Source organism: Panthera leo, chromosome E2, assembly GCF_018350215.1.
Source record: "Panthera leo isolate Ple1 chromosome E2, P.leo_Ple1_pat1.1, whole genome shotgun sequence".
Lineage (NCBI taxonomy): Eukaryota > Metazoa > Chordata > Mammalia > Carnivora > Felidae > Panthera > Panthera leo.
In genome coordinates this window covers 27,923,316-27,947,817 of record NC_056693.1, presented here as the reverse complement: position 1 = coordinate 27,947,817, position 24,502 = coordinate 27,923,316, and the positions used below count along the sequence as shown (strand labels likewise).

Sequence of the window (24,502 nt, the reverse complement as noted above, 5' to 3'; positions counted from 1 at the left end):
CAATCTATGAGTATCATGGTCTACTTAGAAGACTTAAAGCATTAGTAGGACAGAAACAATGAAAAACTTTCTTTTGAAGGGACAGATGTATGGGCTACACATGTACTAGAAATCCATACTTTACAAAAATCAAATGGCACAGACAAGGAGTCTTCTGCTCAAAGTGGATATTTTAAAATACTATAGTATGATTTTATTGTTCCTGAAAATAAAGAATTTCTGGATATTGTGAAGTGAGTTGTAAAATTGCTCATGTCCTATCTATTGGCTAAATACAATCAAATATTGGTCCATGCAATTTCAAAAAGGCAGGAAGCAAGCCTCCAGCAGAACTGGGTGAACAGGAATGCTGAAAAGATAAGGGCCCTTCCCTATCCTGACAACTCAAAGGTACTTCTTCAAAAGGCTAAATAAAAGCAAGAGATAAAATTGCAAATAAAGAAATGTAGTTAAAGGACTGATATTTCAAAATCAATTCTATTTTAAAATAAAATAGGGCGCCTGGGTGGCTCAGTCGGTTAAGCGTCCGACTTCGGCTCAGGTCATGATCTCACAGTTCGTGAGTTCAAGCCCTGCATCGGGCTCTGTGCTGACAGCTTAGAGCCTGGAGCCTGCTTCAGATTCTATGTCTCCCTCTCTCTCTGCTCCTCCCCGATCATGCTCTGTCTCTCTCTCTCCTTTAAAAATAAATAAAAACATTAAAAAAGTTAAAATAAAATAAAATAAAATAATTTCCATCTTAAAGGTCCCCCCCCCCCCCGAAGTTAAAAAAATGAGAAGTAAAGCAGTGATTTTCATTTCCTTTGGGCAAACATGCCATGGTAGGTTGAACACTTAAAAATATCTCCTAAAACAACAGATCTCACCTGAGTTTGTACTTCAACACTTAAAATAGTGCTCATTTCTACTGGACTATTCTGGATGATTTACAAATAAATATATTTTGAAGTAGACTGTTTGAGGTGGCTGGGTGGCTCAGTCAGTTAAGCATCTGAGTCTTGATTTTGGCTCAGGTTGTGATCTCAGTCATGGGATGGAGCCCCACGTTGGACTCTGTGCTAACAGCACGGGGCCTGTTTGGGATTCTCTATTTTCCCCTCCCCTGCTTGTGTGTGTGTGCATGTGCACTCTCTCTGCTCTCTCTCTCTCTCTCTCTCTCGAAACAAATATTAAAAATAAAAATAAAGATTTTTTTCCCTATAGTCATACAGGAGAAAACGATAGTTTCTATTATACTGTGCCGTGAATAATTTTGCATGCTCTACTGAGCTATTATGTAAACAGAGCCAGAAAGTATATTTAATCTTTTCCCACCTTTCCCTGTTGTTCAAATAGCAAAATTAAATGTAACGATACAAGCCAAACTACCAACGCCTTAGACTCTGAAATTTCTGGATGGCATGTTTTCTATGTAAGACCTCCCCTTCTAGTATTCTACGGGACGACTGCTTTAGAGGTTGCTTAATAAAACAGAAACTCACTAACATTTATTCATTCAACAAATATTCATCAAGACCCTACTAGGTATTAGGGCCTGTGCTAGAATTAGACATTTTATTTTCCTTGAAAATAATTATAGTCTGTAAATATCTGAAGCAGAGAGAAGTCTGAGGCTGTTCTTCATTGAAAGAATCCTTCTCTCAAAACCACAATGAGATACCACTTCACACATGTGAGAACGACTAGTATCCAAAAGAAAACAAGTGTTGGTGAGGATGTGCAGAAAAGGAAACCCGTATGCACTGTTGGTGGGAATGTAAGTTGGTGCAACCACTGTGGAAAGGTACAGACATTCCTCAAAAAACTGAAAACAAACTACCATATGACCCAGCAATTCTGCTTCTGAGTATATATCCAAAGGAAACTAAAACACTACCTCAAAAGTATATCTGTACATCTCATGTTCACTGCAGCATAATTTATGATAGCCAAGACATAGAAACAACCTAAGTGTCCATCAATGAATAAAGAAAAAGTGTGTGCATGTGTGTGTGTGTGTGTGTGTGTGTGTGTATACACCCCCGACACACACACAATGGAACACTACTCAGGCACAAGGAAAGCAATCCTGTCATTTGCAACAATATGTATGGACCTTGAGGACATTATGCTAAGTGAAATGAAGTTAGAGAAAATTAAATAGTGTATGATCTCACATATATGAGGGATCAACAAAAAAACCTGAGCTCATAGATACAGAGAACATATTGGTGGTTGCCTGAAGTGTGTGTGTGGAGCGGGGTGGGGGCAGGGATGGCAATATGGGTGAAGGGAGACAAAAGGTACAAACTTTCGGTTATAAGTCATGGGGATGTAATGTGACGGTGACGATAGCTATACTGTATTGTGTATTAGAAAGTTACTAAGAGAGTAAATCTTAAAGGTTCTCATCACAAGGAAAAAAATTGAAGTGTGTGAAGTGACAGATGTTACCTAGATGAGAAAGGTAAGCCCTACACTAGGTACTGGGCCTTTTAACAGGACAACTGAGATCAATTGTGGGGAAATTTCCAAATCTTCATCAACAACTCTTCTGATCAGGCAAATGAATGGACAATGGAGCTGGTCCAGAGCCCCCCCCCCCCCCGCCCCCCGCCGCCCTCAGACAATGATGTCACTGAAACTCCCCCATCCCCTGCTCCAGCTGTCACCCTATTAATGCAAGGACATTGAAGAGTAATGCTGGGGATTCCTGCTGTAAGTCTTTTTAATGTCTCACATACAGTCAAAGCAATATCCATTAGCAAGCAAACAACCCAGGAACAGGATTATCTGGTATCTTAAAAAAGACTTTGTAAGACACAAAGTTTTCAATTACCAAGTTATTTATTGAAAAATATTCTCTCCTAATTCTGATTCCATATCAAATTAAACAAGGAGTGATGTTACACAGCAGTAACTGATCAGCTCCATTTGTAGAGGATGACAATGGTCTCATTAATTCATTAGTATATTCTACTAAATAGTTGGAATACAAACTCAATCCACTCACTTCCTCAGAAAAGGTAAATGTAATTGCTTTACTTCATACCAAAATCCTTTTTAAAAGCTTGTCTTCATATTTAGTTAAAGATTCCTCTAATATAAAATGATACTTGGCTTGCTCACTCTGGCAGCACATATAAAATGATACTTGCTTTAAAGAGCATCCAAGCATTGCTTTGGATTTTCTCTTCCTGCAAAATTCAAGGAAAACATGATTGTTTGAAAGTTTCTTTGCTGCTGATGAAGAGCCACCTGAGATTCCTTTGTGTTTCTACTCTTTCCCTCTTCGTGTTTCCAGTGATTAAAACATGCAGGAAACATCACTTACAGAAACTAGAAATGCCACAGAGATCCCAGAGCTCAAAAGAGAGTTTCCGACAGGTTTTGAAGTTTTTGCAAACTTCAAATTAATGTACAGGATATGGGGATTTAAAAAATGACTTTTAGAAACACATACACTCAAAGGAAACCCTTCGGTACTTTTTAGCATTGAACACTTGGGGCAAGAACTGGTCTTTCAGTAGTTCAAGTAGTCAGTCTTTTCTCAACAGTTTCTTGGTAAGCGACAAACCTTCTCAAATTCATCTTCACATTGTCGAGAACACACAGCTGATCTGGACTGTATTTACCTCTCCCTTCTTTTCGTATCTGCCAAAAAATCATATGTGATTTGATATATATTACTAATTCCTTTAGATAAGATAGCATTTGATTTTGGGTGTATTTATTTTCAGAAAAAAAGAGCTGCTAGAATATGGTGAAAGAGTCTCACTTTCCAAGGTAAAAGAATATAGTGTGTGAGCCATAAAGATAAGGTAAGATTATGCACCTTGTAAACAATAGTTACAAGAACGACTGAATTGTAGAGTTCCAAAGAATAAGGTTTATGGTATGTGAACTAGACCTCGCCTCCAGTCTAGAGCAGTGGTTCTGAAATTTTAGCATGCAACAGTATCATCTGGAAGGCTTGTTAAAAAAACACAGGGCACCTGGGTGGCTCAGTCGGTTAAACGTTCGACTTAGGCTCAGGTCGTAATCTCATGGTTCAAGAGTTCAAGCCCCACACTGGGGTCTGCTTGGGATTCTTTCTGCTCCTCCCCAACTCAGGCGCATTCTCTACGAATACATACATACATACATAAAAACAAAAACAAAAACAAAAACAAAAACAGATGGGTGGGCCCATCCACAGTTTCTGATTTTCAGCATGTCTGGACTTGGGTCTGGAAATTTGCATTTGTAACAAAACACCAGGTGATTACGATGCTGCTGATCACAGGGCAATTTTGAGAGGCACCGCTCTAGAGAAGTTCTTTAGTAAAACGCATTGTATAGTGGGTTCTTCTTTTTTTAATGTTTACTTGAGAGAGAGAGAGACAGAGAGACAGAGACAGAGACAGAGACAGAGAGAGAGAGAACACGTGCACATGCACAGGAGAGGGGCAGAGAGAGAGGTAAACAGAGAATCCCAAGCGGAGTCTACATTGTCAGCACACAGCCCAATGCAGAGATCGATCCCATGATCCCATGTGAGATCGTGACCTGAGCCAAAACTCAAGTCAGATGCACTTAACTGAAGGAGCCACTCAGGCGCCCCTGAGCATTCAATTCTTGATTTTGCCTCAGGTCGTGATCTCCTGGTTCCTGATACCAAGCTGCATTGGGTTCTGAGCTGACAGCACAGAGCCTGCTTGGGATTCTCTGTCTCTCTTCTCTCTCTGCCTCTCCCCATGCTGGCGCACCCCCTCTCTCTCAAAATAAAAATAAAAAAATAAAGAAAATATCTTTAGGGGAGGCTGGGCGGCTCACTGGGTTAAGCATCTGACTTTGGCTCAGGTCAAGACCTCATGATTTGGGAGTTCAAGCCCCACATCAGGCTCTGTGCTGAGTGGTGAGCCTACTTGGGATTCTCTCTTTCTCTCTCTCTGCCCCTCCCCCCCCAAAATAAACTTAAAATATATATATACTTGAAAAGAGTCAAATGTTCAACCAACAGAGCCACCCAGGCACCCCTTATATAGTGTTTAAATGCAACTCGGGGCTAAATATATACCAAACAGTCTTTAATGCAATTGTGGCTTCATTCACAGAGGAGCTTCATATGAAAAACTACAGGCTGCCTTTCTGGCTAACAAAGAAATTTCACTAGGGCTTTATACCTTTGAGAAAAGAAAAATAATTAAACATCATTACCAGAGCAATGCATATTAAGTAGGAAAACCAATCGGAACAGAGGTTAGGGGTTATTTTGCTGGTTCATAGTTTACATAACTCCTCCCTACACACTGGTTTCTGTAGTTTGAAGGCTCAACCACATCTGCTTTCCTTGCAGCTGCAGGGAAACAGGGGATATTTTCTCCTTACCTTGCAGACTCCTCTTTCAGAAGTTTCAAGGCCCCGTACCCTCTAAGAACAATTGGACACACCCACTAATATTGGTATGGAAATATCTCTAGGAGACAGTGTTACGTGAAAACACACAAAGTACTGGATTGGGAATATGTTAGTCTACGGTTTGGATAACAAAGAGGGAAACACTAGTGCACATCCATCTTTATGTGGAGAAACATCCTTCAATGTGGTTACCAATGAGGCAGAAAACAGGGGAGAATAAAACCTCACTGCTTAAAAAACAGACAAACACGGGCAAAGTGGGCCGAAAGGCACAAACTTCCAGTTACAAGATAAATAAGTCATGGAGATGTCATGTTCAGCATGGTGACTGTAGTTAGCAGCTCTGATCATACATTTGGAAGTTACTATGAGCGCAGAAGCTTAAAAGTTCTTAAAAGTTCTCATCACAAGAAAAAAAAATTGCAATTGTGTGTGGTGATGGATGTTAACCAAACTTATTGTAGTAATTATTTCCCTATATATACACATATCAAATCATTATGCTGAACACCTAAAACTAATATAAAGCTATAGGTCAAATGTATCTCAATTAAAAAAAACCCAACAACCCAGGAAACAAAAAAACCTACAGGCCTCAACTAGGGATAAACCATTCAACTTAAATTACACACTGGTGAATCTTAATAAATGTTAGCCACTATTACTACGTTTTTAAATACATGATGCTGAAACATAAAAATGTTAAAAACAAACCAATACTGATGTTCTTTTTTTTTAATGCTTATTTTTTTTTAATTTTTTTTTTAATGTTTATTTATTTTTGAGACAGAGAGAGACAGAGCATGAACGGGGAAGGGTCAGAGAGAGGGAGGCACAGAATCTGAAACAGGCTCCAGGCTCTGAGCTGTTGGTTCAGCTGGGGCTTGAACCAACGAACCGTGAGAGCATGACCTGAGCCGAAGTTGGTCACTTAACCGACTGAGCCACCCAGGCACCCCCCAATACTGATGTTCTTAAACCAACACTGACTCCAGATGTAACTATGACATAGAATGTGCACGGTGTGTGTTGCTGTTTTTCTTTTCTTCTGGAAAATTCTTTTTTATGCCTCAAAAGAACTTCAGAAAATTTAAGGTATTAGACATATAAGGTTGGCTTTAGCTCAAGCAGTTACTTCACAGTTATTAAATTATTAGACATACAGTCATATTCTCCTAAAAAGTTATCACAGAGTTCTCTCCTCGAGAACTGAAATCTGCATTAGAAGCCTGTTAGATAAAAGAAATATACTGGAAAACAACAGAAGTAAGCTAATTTTTCACCAAAACCTCTATTCTTTTGACAAAGATTTTAAAGCAACTGTTTAATTTAAAATCTAAAAGCAAGGGGCGCCTGGGTGGCGCAGTCGGTTAAGCGTCCGACTTCAGCCAGGTCACGATCTCGCGGTCCGTGAGTTCGAGCCCCGCGTCGGGCTCTGGGCTGATGGCTCGGAGCCTGGAGCCTGTTTCCGATTCTGTGTCTCCCTCGCTCTCTCTGCCCCTCCCCCGTTCATGCTCTGTCTCTCTCTGTCCCAAAAATAAATAAAAAACGTTGAAAAAAAAAAAAAAAATTTAAAATCTAAAAGCAAAAAATACAAGTATTTTTATTTCTCAAAATGACATAATTCAGAAATGGAGATTTTGTATTTATTTATTTTTATTATCATTATTATTTATTTTTAAGTAACTCTATACCCAACATGGGGCTTGAACCCACAACCCTGAGATCAAGAGTTGCATGCTCCACAGACTGAGATAGCTGGGCTCTCCCGGAAATGGAGACTTAGGTAAGTGGAGAATGGTAAACTTAAACTTGTAGACATGTGATTCAAAGCTGTTTTTAAAATTCCTAGTTGCAGGGCGCCTGGGTGGCTCAGTAGGTTGAGCATCCAATTCTTCATTTCAGCTCAGGTCATGATCTCACAGTTCATTGTAAGCGCAGAGCATGCTTGGGATTCTCTCTCTCTGCCCCTTCCCTGCCCTCTCTCTCACACAAATAAAACTTAAAAAAATTTTTTTTTAAATTACTGGTTGCTTTCCCCCAGCCACCAAGTATTTGAAAATTACTTTTTAACCGAAAGTTAGTTTTGATGTTTCTATTGAAACAAAAAATAAATAAAAAGGGGAAGCCTGAGTGGCTCAGTCAGTTAAGCATCTGGCTCAAGTCATGATCTCACAGTTTGTGGGTTCGAGCTCCGTGTCGGGCTCTGTGCTGACAGTGCAGAGCCTGCTTGGGATTCTCTCTCTCCCTCTCTCTCTGCCCTTCCCCTGCTCGTGTGCTCTGTCTTTATCTCAAAATAAATAAATAAACATAAGCAAACTAATAAGTAAATAAATGGGCCAATGAAGGTAGCTACATTCTCCAACAGAGATCAGTCTGGACTTTGCCCTTTTTTCAGAGCATCAAAGGGAAATACTCATAATGTGGAAATCCAGCTGTAATGAATTACCTCTAATGATATAAAGTAAGTTTACAATGTATATGAAAGTGCTTTGTAGGCAACAGACTTCAGCGCTTCTACAGGAGTACTGTTAGCACTACTGAACTGTTGTGGCAAGGGGGGGACCTCGTCTACCCCTTTTCGGCCCACATCACAGTGATTCAACAGAAAGGACGGAGCTCTGACTCAGCCAACAAGCATTCTTCAGTTCTGAGGATGAAGTGTGCTGCGAATCACTGCAATTGCATGAAGGGAACTACACACACCCCCTTCTCGTAGGACATTGAGACCTAAGCATTTCTTTCTTTTTTTTTTTTTTTTTAATATTTTTTTAATGTTTATTTATTTTTGAGAGAGAGAGAGAGAGAGAGAGAGAGAGAGAGAGAGAGAGAGAGAGAGTGACAGAGCGTGAGCAGGGGAGGGGCAGAGACAGAGGGAGATGCAGAATCCGAAGCAGGCTCCAGGCTCTGAGCTGTCAGCACAGAGCCCGATGTGGGGCTCGAACTCACGAAGTGTGAGATCATGACCTGAACTGAAGTCAGACGCCCAACTGACTGAGCCACCCAGGCTCCCTGAGACCTAAGCATTTCTAAACAGAACAGCTACATACCTTCGTTTTGAAGACTGGCTGGAATTCTTTCAGAGCAGACAACAGTTTAATTTGAATTGAGGCCCTTTCAGCTTCTTTCCCATCTGCAAAAACATCGAAGAGGGCATCTAAGGCTTCCCCTGCCACCACGAGGGAGGGATCTTTAGTGGCAACCTCAAGCAGAAAGCACCCGATGGTCTGGAGACAACAAAACACACTGTTATTGTCCAATATTCTAACCTCAGTTTCCAAAATCCATACTAACTTTGAACGTGGCAACAATTCACACATGGTCTTTTAAAACTCAGAAATGCCAGAGACAAATTTTTTTGAAAGAACTGAGGCACCTGGGTGGCTCAGTCAGTTGAGCGTCCAACTCTTGATTTCAGCTCTAATCATGATCTCATGGTTTTGTGAGTTTGAGCCCCGTGTTGGGCTCTGTGCTGACAGTGCAGAGCCTGCTTGGGATTCTCTCTCTCTCTCTTTCTCTCTCTCTCTGCCCCTCCCCTGTTCATGCTCTGTCTCTCTCAAAATAAATACACTTAAAAAAATTTTTTTAAAAACTTTGAAAAACTAAAAATTAAAGACTTCACATGTATTTATAAATACACCATGTATAATATAAACTAGATAAATTAAGTTTACATTCCTAAATAAAATAAATTAAAATCCATAAATGATCTATGAGAGATTGACTTTGGAAATTAAATTTTTCCCATCTCCCTCAAAAAGCCTTTCCCTGTCATGTCAAGATGCAAATAAATATACGTTAAAAAAAAAAAAAAAAGTGCTTCCCTGTAATGATCTTTAACACCCATCCATACTTTGACAATTAGCTGGCTAATGAACAGGCCATTCCCAATCTGCGAAGAACTGTTCAAAAGTAAGCTTACTTTGTTTTGGCTGTTCTCCGTCATCCTTTATGTCTTAAGGGTGATGTGCACATCTGGTACTATCAGTGGGAGAGTGGAAATGCTAAGAATAGTGAGTTCAAGCTCCAGCTGTGACGTAAATAACAGCCTGACTCTTGGACAGTTCATTACCCACTCTGGGCCCCAATTTCCTTATCTGAATTTAAGTAATACAGACAACCTCTAGGATAGTGTTTAGATTCAATATTCTATAATAAAATATGAAACACACAGTATCACGTAGGAAGTAGTCTTATTAAAAAGATTAGCCTGAATCTGAATCTAACCTAGCCTTTAGATCTAACCTCCAGTTTACAGAAAATACAGACAATAAAAGAACAAGCTTAACAACACAAGGAAGCAATCCGACAAATCCAGAAGGTTGGAAACTATGAGACAACCCTAGGAATTGAGGAAAAAAACAGGTGGTGGTAGGGGTGCTTGGCTGACTCAGCTGGTACAGTGTGTGACTCGTGATCTCGGGGTTTTGAGTTCAAGCCCCACGATGGGCATAGAGCTTACTCAAAAAGAAAGGAAGAAAGGAAGAAACAAACAAACAAACAGGTAGTGGTAGGCACTGCCAGGGAGAAGTTTCCAGATTGAGAGAGGCTTAGAAGATCCACAACCAAACACAACACATAGACTTGACTTAAATCCTGGTTTAAACGAACTATCCATAAATAAATGTTTTTGAAACTGAAAACATCTGAATATGGACTATGTATGAGACGTGATTGCTGACTGTGTAAGGTGTGATAATGGTGGTTATGTCACAAACTGTCCCTATTTTTAAGACATGCATACTGAACCAACAGGGGCAAAGTACCATGATGCCTTTAATACCGAGCTTTAAAACATTTTTAAAAAAAATGTTTAATGTTTATTTTTGAGAGAGAGAGAGACAGAGTGTGAGTGGGGGAGGGACAGACAGAGGGAGAGACACAGAATCGGAAGCAGGCTCCAGGCTCCGAGCTGTCAGCACAGAGCCCGATGTAGGGCTTGAACCCACGAACCATGAGATCATGACCTGAGCCAAAGTCGGACGCTTAACCGATTAAGCCACTCAGGTGCTCTTCTGCTTTGCTTCATGCTTGGAAATGTGACTAAATACAAACATTCAAAAAAATCTCATGTTATGCCTGAGAAAAACTTGTTGCTCCGCTCAAGTGGACCTTGGGAATTACAGCGTTAAGGGGCGGGAAGTGATTAAACATGCACATGGTCGTACGCACACACAACCACACAGCCACATTCTCTCTTGTTTATGTGTCTATATATCTAGAATAACACAGAAGAAAGGGGTAACAGTGGCTGCCTCTCTACAGTTAAACTGGGGGGGGGGGGGCTTGGAAAGTTATAAAGGGAGAGGAGTTTTTTCATTAATATTCTTTTTACTTGTCTGTTTTGTTACGTGCAGGCATCTTTTCAAAATAATGTTCTTAAAAATGAGTCATGGTTCGGGTGCCTGGGTGGCTCAGTTGGTTGAACGTCCAACTTCGGCTCAGGTCATGACCTCATGGTTGGTGAATCCAAGCCCCATGTCAGGCTCTGTGCTCACAGCTCAGAACCTGGAGACTGCTTCGGATTCTGTGTCTCCCTTTCTCTTTGCTCCTCATCCATTCATGCTTTGTCTCTCTCTCTCAAAATAAATAAACATTTAAAAAAATGAGTCATTGTGTAAAGTTGTTAGCAACTTAAGTACTTCCTAACAAATGGTTTACTACCCATGAATTAGTAATTAATGCTTCAGCAATTATTACCACAAGGAAGGGTAACTTTACTATCACTGTCCTTTTAGTTACTAGTGATGCTGTGTCTCGAGCAGATTAGTTCCTGAGCGACTGTGCCTCGATGAAGTGCTGGAAGCAAGTATGTTGAAGCTTGCTGCTTCAAATTTACGAAGTGTCATCAGAGGGCACTGTGTGGTACTGTTCAGAATGCACGTTGGCCAGGCGTGCTAAGAGAACTGGCAAGCGGTTCCTTCATCACTAGGAGAATGTAACATGCTCATATTTTAGGTAACAGCAAAAGCAGAGGTACCTGAGACAATGCTGAACTCGTCTTTCACTGCAGACAAGTTCATTTTTGAAAAAGTATCTCTGGAATAAAGTTAAACGGCAAAATGCAACTCAACTTTTCAAGTACCTATCTAATTCATGTAGGCAGATCAAGCCAAATTCAAAGGGCATATTTTAATAATGTACTTTAGTAAGCAAATTCTTGATAGGATTTCTTCTCATGATGTCCACAGAAGTTTTTAAAAATCCCACACTGGGGTGCTTGAGTGGCTTAGTTGGTTGAGTGTCCGACTCTTGACTTTGGCTCAGGTCATGATCTTACCGTCATGAGATTGAGCCACTCGTCAGGCTCTGCACTGGGCACGAAGCCTGCTTGGGATTCTCTCTCCCTCTCCCTTTGCGTATCCCTCGCTCACTCATGTTCCCTCCTTCCCTCCCTCTCCCTCTCCCAGAAAAATTAAAAAAAAATCCCACACCAACAATTACCCTGTTTCTAGTGATTTAACATTTTACATTAGAAGCATATTGTTTTACCTTAAGAGTTTCCAGTGTTCCATCTTCTTTGGCAAGGATGCTGCCAGTGATTCCTAAAATACTAACAACGTTTACTCTCACCCCTGTATTACTACTATGAATGCCGGCTGTGCACAATGTCATCAGCTGATCAGGAGTCATGCACTGTTGAAAAGGAAGAAGAGAGTATTTATGGTGTTAAACTCGACCAGTTCCAATAGTACGCACAACAGGACTGACAGGAATGTCACTAAGAAAAGTTATTACTTACTCTAATCGCTCCTAAATACAGCTGGTATTCTTGAACTAAGATGAGGCCTGTTCATGTCACTGTTATTACTCAATTTACCATAGCTGTAGGCCTGTAAGAGGGGCTTCATTTCCTATTAGTTTCATTTGAAGAAGACTTTTGGTCAGATGTACGCAGACTAAAGAGATTCAAATTTCTTTTTAACATTAATCATAAGAACGTTTTGAAAATGTAAATAAAATCATGTAGCTTTAATAAAAATTGGCTGAATCTATGCAAGAACTCACCCTGAGATGTGTGTGGTATGGTAAATTATTAGAGATTGTAAAAACCATGAAATTATATAGTGCTTCCGCCGTGTAGTGATAATTTTCATTTTAAGATAATCTGAACACCTATGTGGACGCAGGTATCACAAGAGAATTCGAATATCATGTTGCCAGGCTATCACCTGTGAGGAGCAGCCCAGCATGGTAACTAAGGGCTTTGGATTTGGAATCTGACATCCCGAATTCACAACCTGGCTCTACTCCTTACCACTTAGCAATCCTGTGCAAAATACTTGACCCCACTAGGTTCTCCATTTCTCCATGAGTAATGCAGGGTGCAGAGGGGCTAAGAGGATTAAGTAACGCACACAAAAATGCACATATGTATATATACACACACATATAAAATACTGAAGTTTTTTTTTTTAATGTTTATTTATTTATTTTGAGAGTTGGAGGGGAAGAGAGAGAATCCAGAGAGAATCCCAACCAGGCTCTGCCTTGTCAGTGCAGAGGCTGACATGGGTCCTGACCTCACAAACTGTGACATCATGACTTGAGCTGAAATGAAGAGTAAAATGCCCAACTGACTGACCCAAGTGCCCCAAGATACGCAACAATTCTAAACAAGCTCATTTCTGAATCATCTGCACTGCTTCTGCCAAATCTAAAGGAAATAGCTAATAGGCTCAGGTTTCTTAGAAAACACTCTACTGGAAACAATCCCACCAACCACAGGATTGTTCACAGCCAGAACAAGGCTGCTATGAATGATGAAGGCAGGCTGCTTTACTACCAGCATGACTCACAAACGTTAAGTTGCCCAGTGTGCACAAACCTACAAGATAGAGAACTAGACAGGGGAGCAGGACAGTCACACTCCAGTCTTAGTGCCGTCATTCAGCACCTCTAGTCCCTGGTTTCCTTTTTTTGTAAAGCATTCGAGAACCAGGGTCCTTCTAGTTCTCAAATTCCATGCTCATGCCCAATACATAGCCAATCTGAAAATCTATGGCCTGAATATATATGAATGCCTAGACATTAACTGGGCATGAGCTGGGAGTAATTCTCTTTAAACATCAGACTGACCCAGTAAGCTACTGCTGAGGATCATGCAAAATCAGTAAAAATACTTTATATTTCTATAGGCCCTACAGTATAGGGTCTTCTAATCCTCTCTCCATTATTACCATTCCCATTTCAAAGAAACTAAGGGTCAAAAGTTATGATCTTGAAAGAAAATTCTCAAATATACAAAGAAAAAAAATTTAAGGTTTATATACTAAAGACCAACAGCGCATACTGTATTTGACAGAAAAGCACCAGAGACATTCTCACTATGCTGTGGACCAAGACAAGGTGTGGGAAGCAGTGCTCTAGGGTGTGGCCATGGAGTAGAAGTAGGAAGGAAGACAAGATGGCCAGAGAAAGGGAGGTCCAGGAACTTCAAAGCCAGGTCACTTGGGGGAGCATCTATGTGGATCCTGAAGAGTCATGACAGGACTATTGAAGAGTAATAAAGCCCAACAGCAGGAATCTTTAAGGAACAAAGGGTGCCTTGGGCACCCTATGGGTGGCTATAACCAAGAGAAGTGGGTGGTATGGTCTCATGACATACTGATCAACACTGGAAGACTTTAGAAAGGAAGGAGCAAGGATGGTAGAGCACACTGCTTCCCCAACTTAGTGTGCATGCCAACCACCTAGAGGATTTCTTCAAATATAGACCACTGGGCCCCTCCCCAAAGTTTCTGCTTAAGTCGACTGGGGGCGGGGCCCTAAGATTTGGCCTTATATATGAAGAAGCAAAAGACCACCACCAAAATAGCAAAACTGAGAAAACACGGGAACAGTTACAGAAAAACAAAACAAAACCAAACCAAAGGCCCTTAAAATACATAAAGAGACATCCAATCTCCCCAGAAGAAGAGAAATGCAAATCAGAATGAGATATAACTTCTCAGCTATCAAACTGGTTAAAATCCAACATTCTGACAATGTACCCTGCTGGTGTGGCTACAGCAAAACGGGCACTCTCACTGCTGGTGGAGATTCAAGATGGCTCCAAGTCTAAGGAGGGGACTACAGCAGTAATTAGCAAAATTAGAACTCCATCTCTTCCCTGACCCAGCAAGCCCACTTCTAGGCATCTATCCCCAAGACTCAATGGCAAAAACACAAAATAACATCTGTAAAAAAGTCAATTGCTGCGGTTCTATTTATAATAGCAAAGACTGACTGGAAAGTAAAATACCCACCAATAGCAGACAGGTTGAATGAATAAGGAACACCTACACGACAGAGTAAATAATATGAAGCTGTAAAAAAAGATGTAACAGGGGAGCTTGGGTGGCTCAGTTTGTTAAGCATCTGACTCTTGATTTCAGCTCAGGTCATGGTCTCATGGTCTGTGGGATCGAGCCCTGTGTCAAGCTCTGTGCTGACAGCCTAGAGCCTGCTTGGGATTCTCTCTCCCCCTCTCCCTCTAATCCTCCCCAACTTGCGCACATGCTCTCTCTTGCGCACAATCTCGCTCTCAAAAGAAATAGTAAATTTAAAAAAAAAAAAAAAAGAAAGAAATGAGAAAGATACCTATGTACTATGATGATTAATAAAGGAGGAAAAAACAGCAAGGGGGCAGAAGCACTACTTTTAAGAAAGGGCTGAAATACAAATGCCTACATATTTGCTTATGTTTTTAAAATAAGAACAATACAATGATAAATCAAAAACCAAAATGGATGGTTACCAGAAAGGGAGGAACAGGACCAAAGGGATACATTTTGAATTGTACAGCTCAGTGGCAGGAAGTACTTTCACACTGTTGTGCAACCAGCCATCACCCATCCACCCCCAGAACTCCATCCCCTTAAACAGGATGCCCCTACTCTCTCCTTCCCCTAACCCCTGACAGCCATTGTTCTACATTCTGTCCTTATGAATTTAACTATTCTAGGTACTTCATAAATGGAATCATACAATATTTGTCCTTTGTGTTTGGTTTATTTCACTTAATGTAATGTCTTCAAGGTTCACCTAGGTGATAGCATTACAATTGCGTTCCTTTTTAAAGCTGAAAAATATCCCATCGTATGTATATATCATATTTTCCTCTGAATATATCTTGTTTCAGTTTTTGTGTTTTTTGTTTTTTTTTTTTTTTAACTAGGCTCCATGCCCAACATGGGCCTCAAACTCACAACCCTGAGATTAAGAGTCTCATGCTCTACCGACTGAGCCAGCCAGCCGCTCCAACCTGTTTCAGTTTTGTTACTGAAATTGTGTAAAATAAAAATTAAAGCAAAATGAGAAAAGGACTCTTAAAAAAAGGAAAGCTAAAACAATTGAAACTAACTTTATAACAAGCCACAAAGAGAATTTTTTCAAGCAACTTTAAAACACAGCAATTTGTACAGTCTTGGAGGAATTTTTCCTAAGGACAAGAAGAATCACAAAGAAATCTTAAACTACATTCAGCTGTGTTACTGTTAGTAATAACAACATTGTTATCTTGAAACTATTAAATACATTCTGTAGGATAAAGCAAATAATTTTAACATCACTAAGAAGCAAGATTTGCAGTACAAAAAAGATACAATTATATATCAAAAGTTAAGTAAAAATACTTTAGCCTTTTTACTTAAACTGGAAATATCAGTATGACATTGTGATTTATTTTTTCTCTTACCATGAAATTCTTATTTCCTAGCTATTTCCACTAAAAAAGTCCAGAAGCAACGACAACATAGCAAAAGTATTCCAAAACTTAATTTCCCACTAAAGATATTAGGGCTGCTGGGGAAAATGACTCCAGGTTTCAAGCAGGAAAAGTACAAGATGAGTCTGGGACAGCTGCTTGTACCCAAGAAGCTCTCAAATCTAGTGGGTTCAGGAGCCACAGAGAAGAGACTTCTACTACCGACAGATGGGATCATTTCTTTTCTTTTCTTTCTTTTTTTTTTTAGAGGGAGAGAGAGAGAGAGAGAGAGTGTGTGTGTGGGCGAGCAAGAGGGACAGAAGGAGACAGAATCCTAAGCAGGCTTCACACTCAGCACATGGGGCTTAATCCCATGACCCTGGGATCATGACCTGACTCGAAATCAATAATCAGACACTTAATCAACTAAGCCACTCAAGTGTCCCGACAGATGGGACAGTTTCTGCATCAAAGAAAAAAAGCTTATACTGGAATGAAATACAAATCTATTAAAAACCACGAGTTCATAATGATATTTAAAAAAACCTCACTGGGGGCGCCTGGGTGGCTCAGTCGGTTAAGTGTCCGACTTCGGCTCAGGTCATGATCTCACAGTTTTTGAGTTCAAGCCCCGCATCGGGCTCTGTGCTGACAGCTGAGAGCCTGGAGCCTGATTTAGTTTCTGTCTCCCTCTCTCCCTGCCCTCCCCCACTTGTGCTCTGTCTCTCTCTCTCTCAAAAATAAATAAATGTAAAAAAATTTACAAACAAAACAAAAAAACACCTCACTGATCACTTTCTGAGATTGCTGAGGGCACTAACATATTACTCTGGAGAAAAGTGTAGGGGTGCAGAATCATATACACTTATCCCATCTTTCTGGTATGGACTTTATTTCAAAGTTACCAAATAACTGAGGAGACAGAAAGTTTTTCTCTATAGTAGAATCACAGCTAATAAATGTAAAAAAAAAATGACAAGATTAGAATGTGTCCATTTTGCAACCACTGATAAAATAACGGATCTAGACAACAGTAATCCCTGCTGGCTACAACCACTAAGGAATCCACTGATTAATCTTAACATCACTATTTGTGAAAATACATAATTTGTGATAGGAAAGTAGAAAATACAGACAACACTATGAATTATTCTTGCCAAAAAATTTGATCCCAAATCTAATTAAGGCTCTAGACCTAGCTTCCTAGGATATATGGACCACAGAGGGACACATTAACATTACCATTGTTAGCAACCAGCCAAATCTCAGAATGAGAAAAATTCTTCAAGACAAATAACAGGTTCTTCAGTAAATGAATAGAAAAGGGAGAGGGGGGTTGGTAGGGGAAATGTTTTAAATTAAGAGATTTAAGGACCTGTGAATATACTAAAAACCACTGAATGGTACACTTCAAATGGGTGAATCGTATGGTATGTGAATTAAGTCTCACTAAAGCCGTTAAAAAAAAAAACTGAAACGGAAGTATCAACTAAAAGCAATGTGTGGATCTTGTTTGGGTTCTGATCTAAACAAAAGCACCTGAAGAAGACATTTTCATGGCAATCAGAAAACACTGAACTCAGACTGCATATATCAAATGATGATAAAGCAATGTCTGTTAATTTGGGGGTAATGGTACTGTGGTCATGTTTTTTAAAAGTCCATTTTCTGTCACAGACACGTAATGAAGCACATAATAAAATACTTATGGGTGAAATAAACACAATTTGCTTTAAAGCAGTCCAGGTAACAAAAACAAAGCGGAAGGGAGATAAAGAGAACAAGAAGGCCAGGATGTTGCCAACTCAGTGACACCTGTGGTTGGTGATACTATTATCTTTGCTTTTAGAGATGTTTGAAAATTTCCTTAATAAAAAGCAAAAAACAAAAGTGAGAAAGCACCTATCACAGAGATGCCTGTGGACCACTGTGGAGGGTCAGGAGGCATGCTTGAAAATTTCTGTAAATGGTTACAAAAGACAGATGGCTTTCAGAGAACATATTTGTGACCTGTCCGTCACCCAAGTTACATCGATAAAAAAGATTGTGTGTGTTGGTGGCACTGGTGGGAAGAAGGAAAATATTTTACTTTTTATTTTAAGCACATATGATTTCTCTTTACAAGGATCATACATTACTCTTCAAACAAATACTTTTAATATGTTTTTTTAATGTTTATTTTTATTTTTGAGAGAAAGAGTGGGCACAAGTGGGGAAGGGGCAGAGAGAGAGGGATAGAGGATCCAAAGTGGGCTCTGCGCTGACAGCAGAAAGCCCGACATGGAGCTCGAACTCATGAACTGTGAGATCATGAGCTGAGCCGAAGTCAGACGCTTACCCAACTGAGCCACCTAGGCGCCCCCCAAAATAAATACTTAAAAAAAAAAAAAGTTATTAACTTTGCCTCCATAATGCAGAATCTTTGCTGGTTTCATATGAAAATTTTTAAGAATCTTACCTGAGAAATGTTCTTGGAGGCCATTGTTTGCAAAAGGGCCCTCAAGGCACTACTTATGGCTTCTAGAAAGTCAACATGCTTAGCAAAATCTAAAACACAAAAGTGAAACACACATTTGTCTTTCTCTAAGACAAGTTACTTTGTAGGAAAAGAAACAATCAAAACACGGCATGTTAAATCTTAATATATGCTATTATAATTAACACTTTTGATATTGAGCCCAAATTTCCACAGTTCCTTGTGAGCTACATACTTGAGTTTGAAAAGACGTCCACAATTGAAATAATCATAACAAGGGAGCATTCTATGGATAGTCCTTGCCTTCCAGACACTGAATTTTCATTTGATCTCCTTCTTTAGCATGTGCTAAGCCTGAGCTAGCCTTCGTAGACGGAATTCAGCCTTTCACGGGTTGCCATCACGGTGCTAGGCAGAACTAGCATGGAGATGTCTCCCAAATCAGAGTACTTCCTCACCAACCTAAGTCCACTATGTAGTCAACAACTGTTGTTTGCACAGGGCTAGGCCACTACACCTCCATGGCTTCAATGGTTTCTATGGTTTTGACTAACCCAACTTCCCCTTCCCATTCCTGCTCACTTTTACTCTTTTCTTATTGTCCCTTCTTCCGACACAGGACAAATGGAACAATAGCAACAAACAATTATGTTTACAGTTATACAGAAGGCTGTGGGTCACCCAGGCAGGCTAGCTCTCTAACGTCTTAGGTGGGAAGGGAAAGTGATGGATTTGCTGTGGTAGATTATACGTTTGGTTTTTTTTACATTTATTTATTTTTGAGAGACAGAGAGAGACAGAGCACAAATGGAGGAGGGACAGAGAGAGGAGACACAGAATCCGAAGCAGGCTCCAGGCTCTGAGCTGTCAGCACAGAGCCTGACGCGGGGCTCGAACCCACAAACCACAAGATCATGACCTGAGCTGCAGTCGGACGCTCAACCGACTGAGCCACCCAGGAGCCCCTGCTGTGGTAGATTATATATTAAATAGCCACCTTGGTACTTCCATTTCTGCATGATCTTCCCAAGCCTCGCCACATCCCATAAAGATGTAAAATCCATTTCCCCTCCCCTTGAATCTGGGGGGGACTTTGTGACTTTTATAAGCAACAGGACACATGAACACGACAGGCTAGGTCGTAAAAGGCACCACGGCTTGCACCTGACTCACATGTGTTTGCTCTTTTTTCTCTTTCAACTCTTACCCTTGGAACCCAGCCACCATGTTGTAAGGAAGCCTAGGTCATATGAAGAGGTCACCTATGGGTGTTCCGGCTGACAGCCCCTGAGCCAACCATCAACGTATGAGTGAACAAGACTTCAGAAGTTCTGCCTTCCAGTTTTCTGGCAGAAACCCTAGAGTTTCTCAACCCTAGCACCATGGACATTTTGGACCAAACAATTCTTTGGGGTCCCTTCTACACTGTAGGGTATAAGAGCAGCATCGCTGGCTTCTCCCCTCTAGATAACAGCAGCAACCCCCAAGTTATAAGAACAAAAAATACCTCCAGACATTGCCAAATGTTCCCTGTGGAGAAAAACTGCCCCTAGTTGAGAACCCCTGGCCTAGACATTGTGGAGTAGAGACAAACCATCTCTGACCTATAGAAACCCTGAGAAAAACTCATGAGTATTGTTTTAAGCCACAAAGTTTTGGGGTGCTTTGTTATATGGTAACAGATACCTTGGCTTTCTGCCTCCTGCTGCCTGGGGCCCTAGAAAGGTTCCAATGCCCTTTTCTGGATTGCCTGCATGAGAACGTGCCAGCTTCTGCACAGATTTGAATCAAATCTGCGTATTTTATTTTTTTGACCTTCCTTTTCAGATATATGTTACGTACTGAAGTAGGGAGTTCCTGTAAGTTTCACAGAACATACACTAAGCTTTAGGATCAGACAGACCTGGGATGGAATCCTGCCTTTGACTTTATATGACCTCTCATGTTGGCCTCTGGTCAAATGTTACCTCCTTGGAGACGCCTTTCAACGTAAACCCATCTAATACGGCACCTGAACCAATTATGCTGTCATTTTTTCTTCCTAGATAAAATTATATTAAATCTCTGAGATTGTAAGTTCTGTGAGCACAGTGATCTTGCTTATCTCATCCACACCTGGATCCCTCAGACCTGGAGAGTGGAATATGGCATAAAGCGTTCAATAAATATAGCTAAAGAAATGAATGCCCCAGAAGGAGTTCCTCAACCTCTCTAAATCTCAGCTTCCTTATCAGAAGGGTGGGGTAATAATGCCTCGCTCATACAGCCTAGCATCTAAAAGGCACTCAAAAATCGGTGTAAGATTGTTACTAATAAAATTCAAAAAGTCACCATACTGGCTCTGAAAAGTAAGTTATATCTATATTTGATTACAGCTATTAAGTGTAGCCCTAGACACTCATGAACTGCACATGAAACAATTAAACAACATCATGAAGAAATAACTCAATACAAACTAGAACACACTCAGAAACAATTTTTTTCTATCTTCCATTCTAAGAAAAATAACCACTACTTTAGATTCAAAACACTAATCTAAACCACACTACTATTTTACATTATGTGCAATTTATACTTTCCCTAAATTAAGGATTATTATTTGGATGACTTTTATTTAATTCACATTTCTGGTCATTTATCCATTTTGGGAAAGGAATTTCAAACTACCCTGCCTTTCTGAGAGATTCCCAGAAAAGGTCAACACATACGGTATTGTTGAAGAAATTAAGTAAAGGTCAATAGAAGTTAAACAAAAGAGGTGACTAAAATGTCTTTCCCCTCAACTTTGTTCGGCATGTAAGAATTTGTAGCACATCTTAATGCAGGTAAATAATCAACTCACAAGTAATTAAGCAGCAAATTTTATTTAGGTGAATTGTTCAGACTGATTTTCAATTTCCTTCTTTCCCTCCCTCCCTGTCTTCCTTCCTTGAAAGTTTATTTGAGAGAGTGTAGGGGAGGGGCAGAAAGAGAGGGAGAGAGAATCCCAAGCAGGCCCTGTGCTGTCAGCACACAGCCTCACGTGGGGCTTGAACTCATGAACCGTGAAATCATGACCAGAGCTGAAGTTGGACACTTAACTGACTAAGCCACCCAGGCACCCCCCAGAACCGTAGTTCAGCATTAAAAGTAAAGTAAGTTAAGGGCGCCTAGGTGACTCAGTCAGTTGAGTGAGTGACTTCGGCCCAGGTCACAATCTTGCGGTTCATGAGTTCAAGCCCCACGTCGGGCTCCGTGCTGACAGCTCAGAGCCTGAAGCCTGCTTTGGATTCTGTGTCTCCCTCTCTCTCTGCCCTTCCCCCGCTTGCACTCTCTCTCTCTCAAAAATAAGTAAAAACATTTAAAATTTTTAAAAAAGTAAAATAAGTTAGGCAGAGTTGTATGATCCTCATATATTTAATGTTCAGAGATAATAACACAAGAAGTTAGAGACATTTACCCCCATCCTCCACAAAATTCTCCAATAACAGTTCAAACCACCCACCTAAAACCCACAAGGTTATGTAACTTAATAAATCTCTGTTTAAAAGGAATTTTAGAATACCATCTCTAAATATAAGCTATTATCCTTTTATCAAAAATTTCATTCTGATAAGAAAAGGTTATGTCAACAATACCCCTGAACTTGGAATTTACTTAAAGCGTTTAATTCTAGTTTCCTACAGTTCAGAAAATTTCCATTATTTTTCCAAGGCTGAACTTAGTCTCATTTTCCTGTGATCTTCCAGGTAATAAATGTGCAAGCATCAGGCACCACAAATAGCCAGCTGAACTGGGAGAAGCATACCTGTTTTCTGCACAGCAGAGGCACAGCATATGTGCACTTACTCAAGTGAAACAAACTCTCTTTCTGCTAGTTGGAGATGGGGCTTCCAGTACCTTGACTGGACTCCCACTGAAAAAATGGCTCAGAGGCAAGACATGACAGTTTGTTCTGCCAGTGAGGCAGACAGGATCCCCTCCGGTTAGGCAGGTCTTAGAAGCAGTGATAGGCTTGGATAGGTCATGCTCCCCTGGGAGCATGGCTGTGCACAATCCCATTTGGCCCGGCTCCCTACAGGGCACCCATGTGAATGGGTGGATGGGAGAGGGCCTGAGCAACAGTAGCCCCCTCCCTCCCCTACCATGGGACATTCAGCTGGGCTGACGGGAGCCACAATGTCAGCAAAAGTCAGATAAAATATCCCCCTCTCCAGTGACCACCCCCCCCCCCCAACACCATCCAAATCTCTGCCTGGTTCATAAGACTGGGAGACAAACACAAAGCTACAGCGGGGGCGCCTGGGTGGCTCATTCGGTTAAGCTTCCCACTCCTGATTTTGGCTCAGGTCATGACTCTCACGGCTCATGAGTTCGAGCCCCACATTAGGCTCTGCACTGACAGCGTGGAGCCTGCTCAGGATTTTCAGTGTCTGTCTCTCAAAAATAAACAAACATTGGGGGAAAAAAAAAAAAAGCTACAGTTATCTGGCCACCTCACGCTGACAAGTCACTTCTGCAGCCAGAGCTTGCCCAGTCCTGTCCATATCGTGTGTTAGGTGTGGCTGGGCACAGTTTTCACATGATCGCACCGGTGAAAGAATGCACAGCCTGAGATCACTGGAAAATTACATCTGCTGACTAACAAATGTTGGCAGGTCAGGAGAGACAGAATAACTATATACGGGTTTCTGAACATTTACTCAATTTTTAAAAATGACGTAGAACTTCTGAAACATGCACTATTAAAAGCACAGCACCTCATATTAACTTGATGGAGTGCAAAATAGATGTCTAAAAGAACTGGGAATTGGGTGCCTGGCTGGCTCAATCAGAGTTGCAAATGACTCTTATCTCGGGGTTGAGTTTGAGCCCTATGTTGGGTGGAGAGATTACTTAAAAATAAAATATTTAAAAATAATGATAATTTAAAAATCTTTAAAACAAAGAACTGGGGAGCAACTCTCGAATGAATGTTTATACAGACACTTGCATTTAGTCAAAATCGACCATGTTTTGATCTTTTAAGAGTTTCAACTTTTTTTTTTTGAAGTCTTATTTATATAAGTGATCTCTATCCCCAACATGGGGCTCAAACTCACGACCCCAAATCAAGAGACACATGCTCCTCTGAGCCAGCCTGGTTCCCCTAAGAGTTTCAGCTCTTGACTTAATGATGTGTCTAAGAAGAGGAGAGATACGTCAAATAAATACTTTACAATGAGATTTGTGAGTAATACACCAATGGTAACACAGCAAGGTTACATCTTATTTGGTGGTTAAATTCTAAGGTTAGTACAGAAAGCAAATATTATATATCTTCAAGTTTACCCTCAAAAACTCCCTAAAGACACTGTGAAATTGAGGATCTGAGAGCAGCAGATTCTTATCTCCCAAATTACTCTCACTGCAGACATACATGTTAAATAGGGCAATGTGGAGAATTTTCCTTTGCTACATAAAGTACTATTTTTCCCTCCCTCTCAGTCTCTCATTGTTTGTTTGGCTTGAGCTGCTATAGTGTCATGTGACCAAGTCAAATGAGATTCTACTACCACAAACTATGAAAATCTGTTAGAAGAACATGCATTAACCCTTATACAGCTAGGTCACTTAGAAAAAATAGTTAACTACATATGGCATCTCCCTAGGTCTCTATGTACAAATGAAATTGATCCATATTAGAGACCTTGGTAATACCTCTTACCATGCAAAGGTGTTTGAAAATAGAAATGTGTTAGAAAAAAGCAGGGTACAGTATTGTGTATCTGGTAGTCTACCATTTGCCTTAAGAACACATGTATATACTTTTTTTTCAAATCATATACATATTTGATATTGAGAATTTCTCTGCAAGAACACACAAGAAACTGGTAACAGTGATGGACTCTGGGAGAGGAACTGGGTGGTGTGAGGAAAAGGAGGGAGGCTCTCTGCTTTATGTCCTGTAGTAACTTGTGAATTCTGTGATACACGTATAG

General features: G+C 40.4%; 1 protein-coding gene across 3 annotated transcripts in view; it reads right to left on the bottom strand.

The window, feature by feature from the left end:
- Positions 1–2,783: 2,783 nt before the first annotated feature.
- HEATR3 (HEAT repeat containing 3) overlaps positions 2,784–24,502 on the bottom strand; it is a 40,290-nt gene continuing 18,571 nt past the window's right edge. Inside the window, exons 12-15 of one of the 3 annotated variants that reach the window (XM_042918594.1) lie at positions 18,525–18,613; positions 11,872–12,015; positions 8,430–8,606; positions 2,784–3,633 (exon numbers count right to left, since the gene is read on the bottom strand). In XM_042918594.1, the coding sequence (XP_042774528.1) occupies positions 3,511–3,633; positions 8,430–8,606; positions 11,872–12,015; positions 18,525–18,613 (533 nt within the window). In that variant the 3' untranslated portion in view covers positions 2,784–3,510. The remainder of the gene's footprint in view (positions 3,634–8,429; positions 8,607–11,871; positions 12,016–18,524; positions 18,614–24,502) is intronic. The other 2 variants (XM_042918595.1, XM_042918596.1) reach the window with 2 other exon arrangements.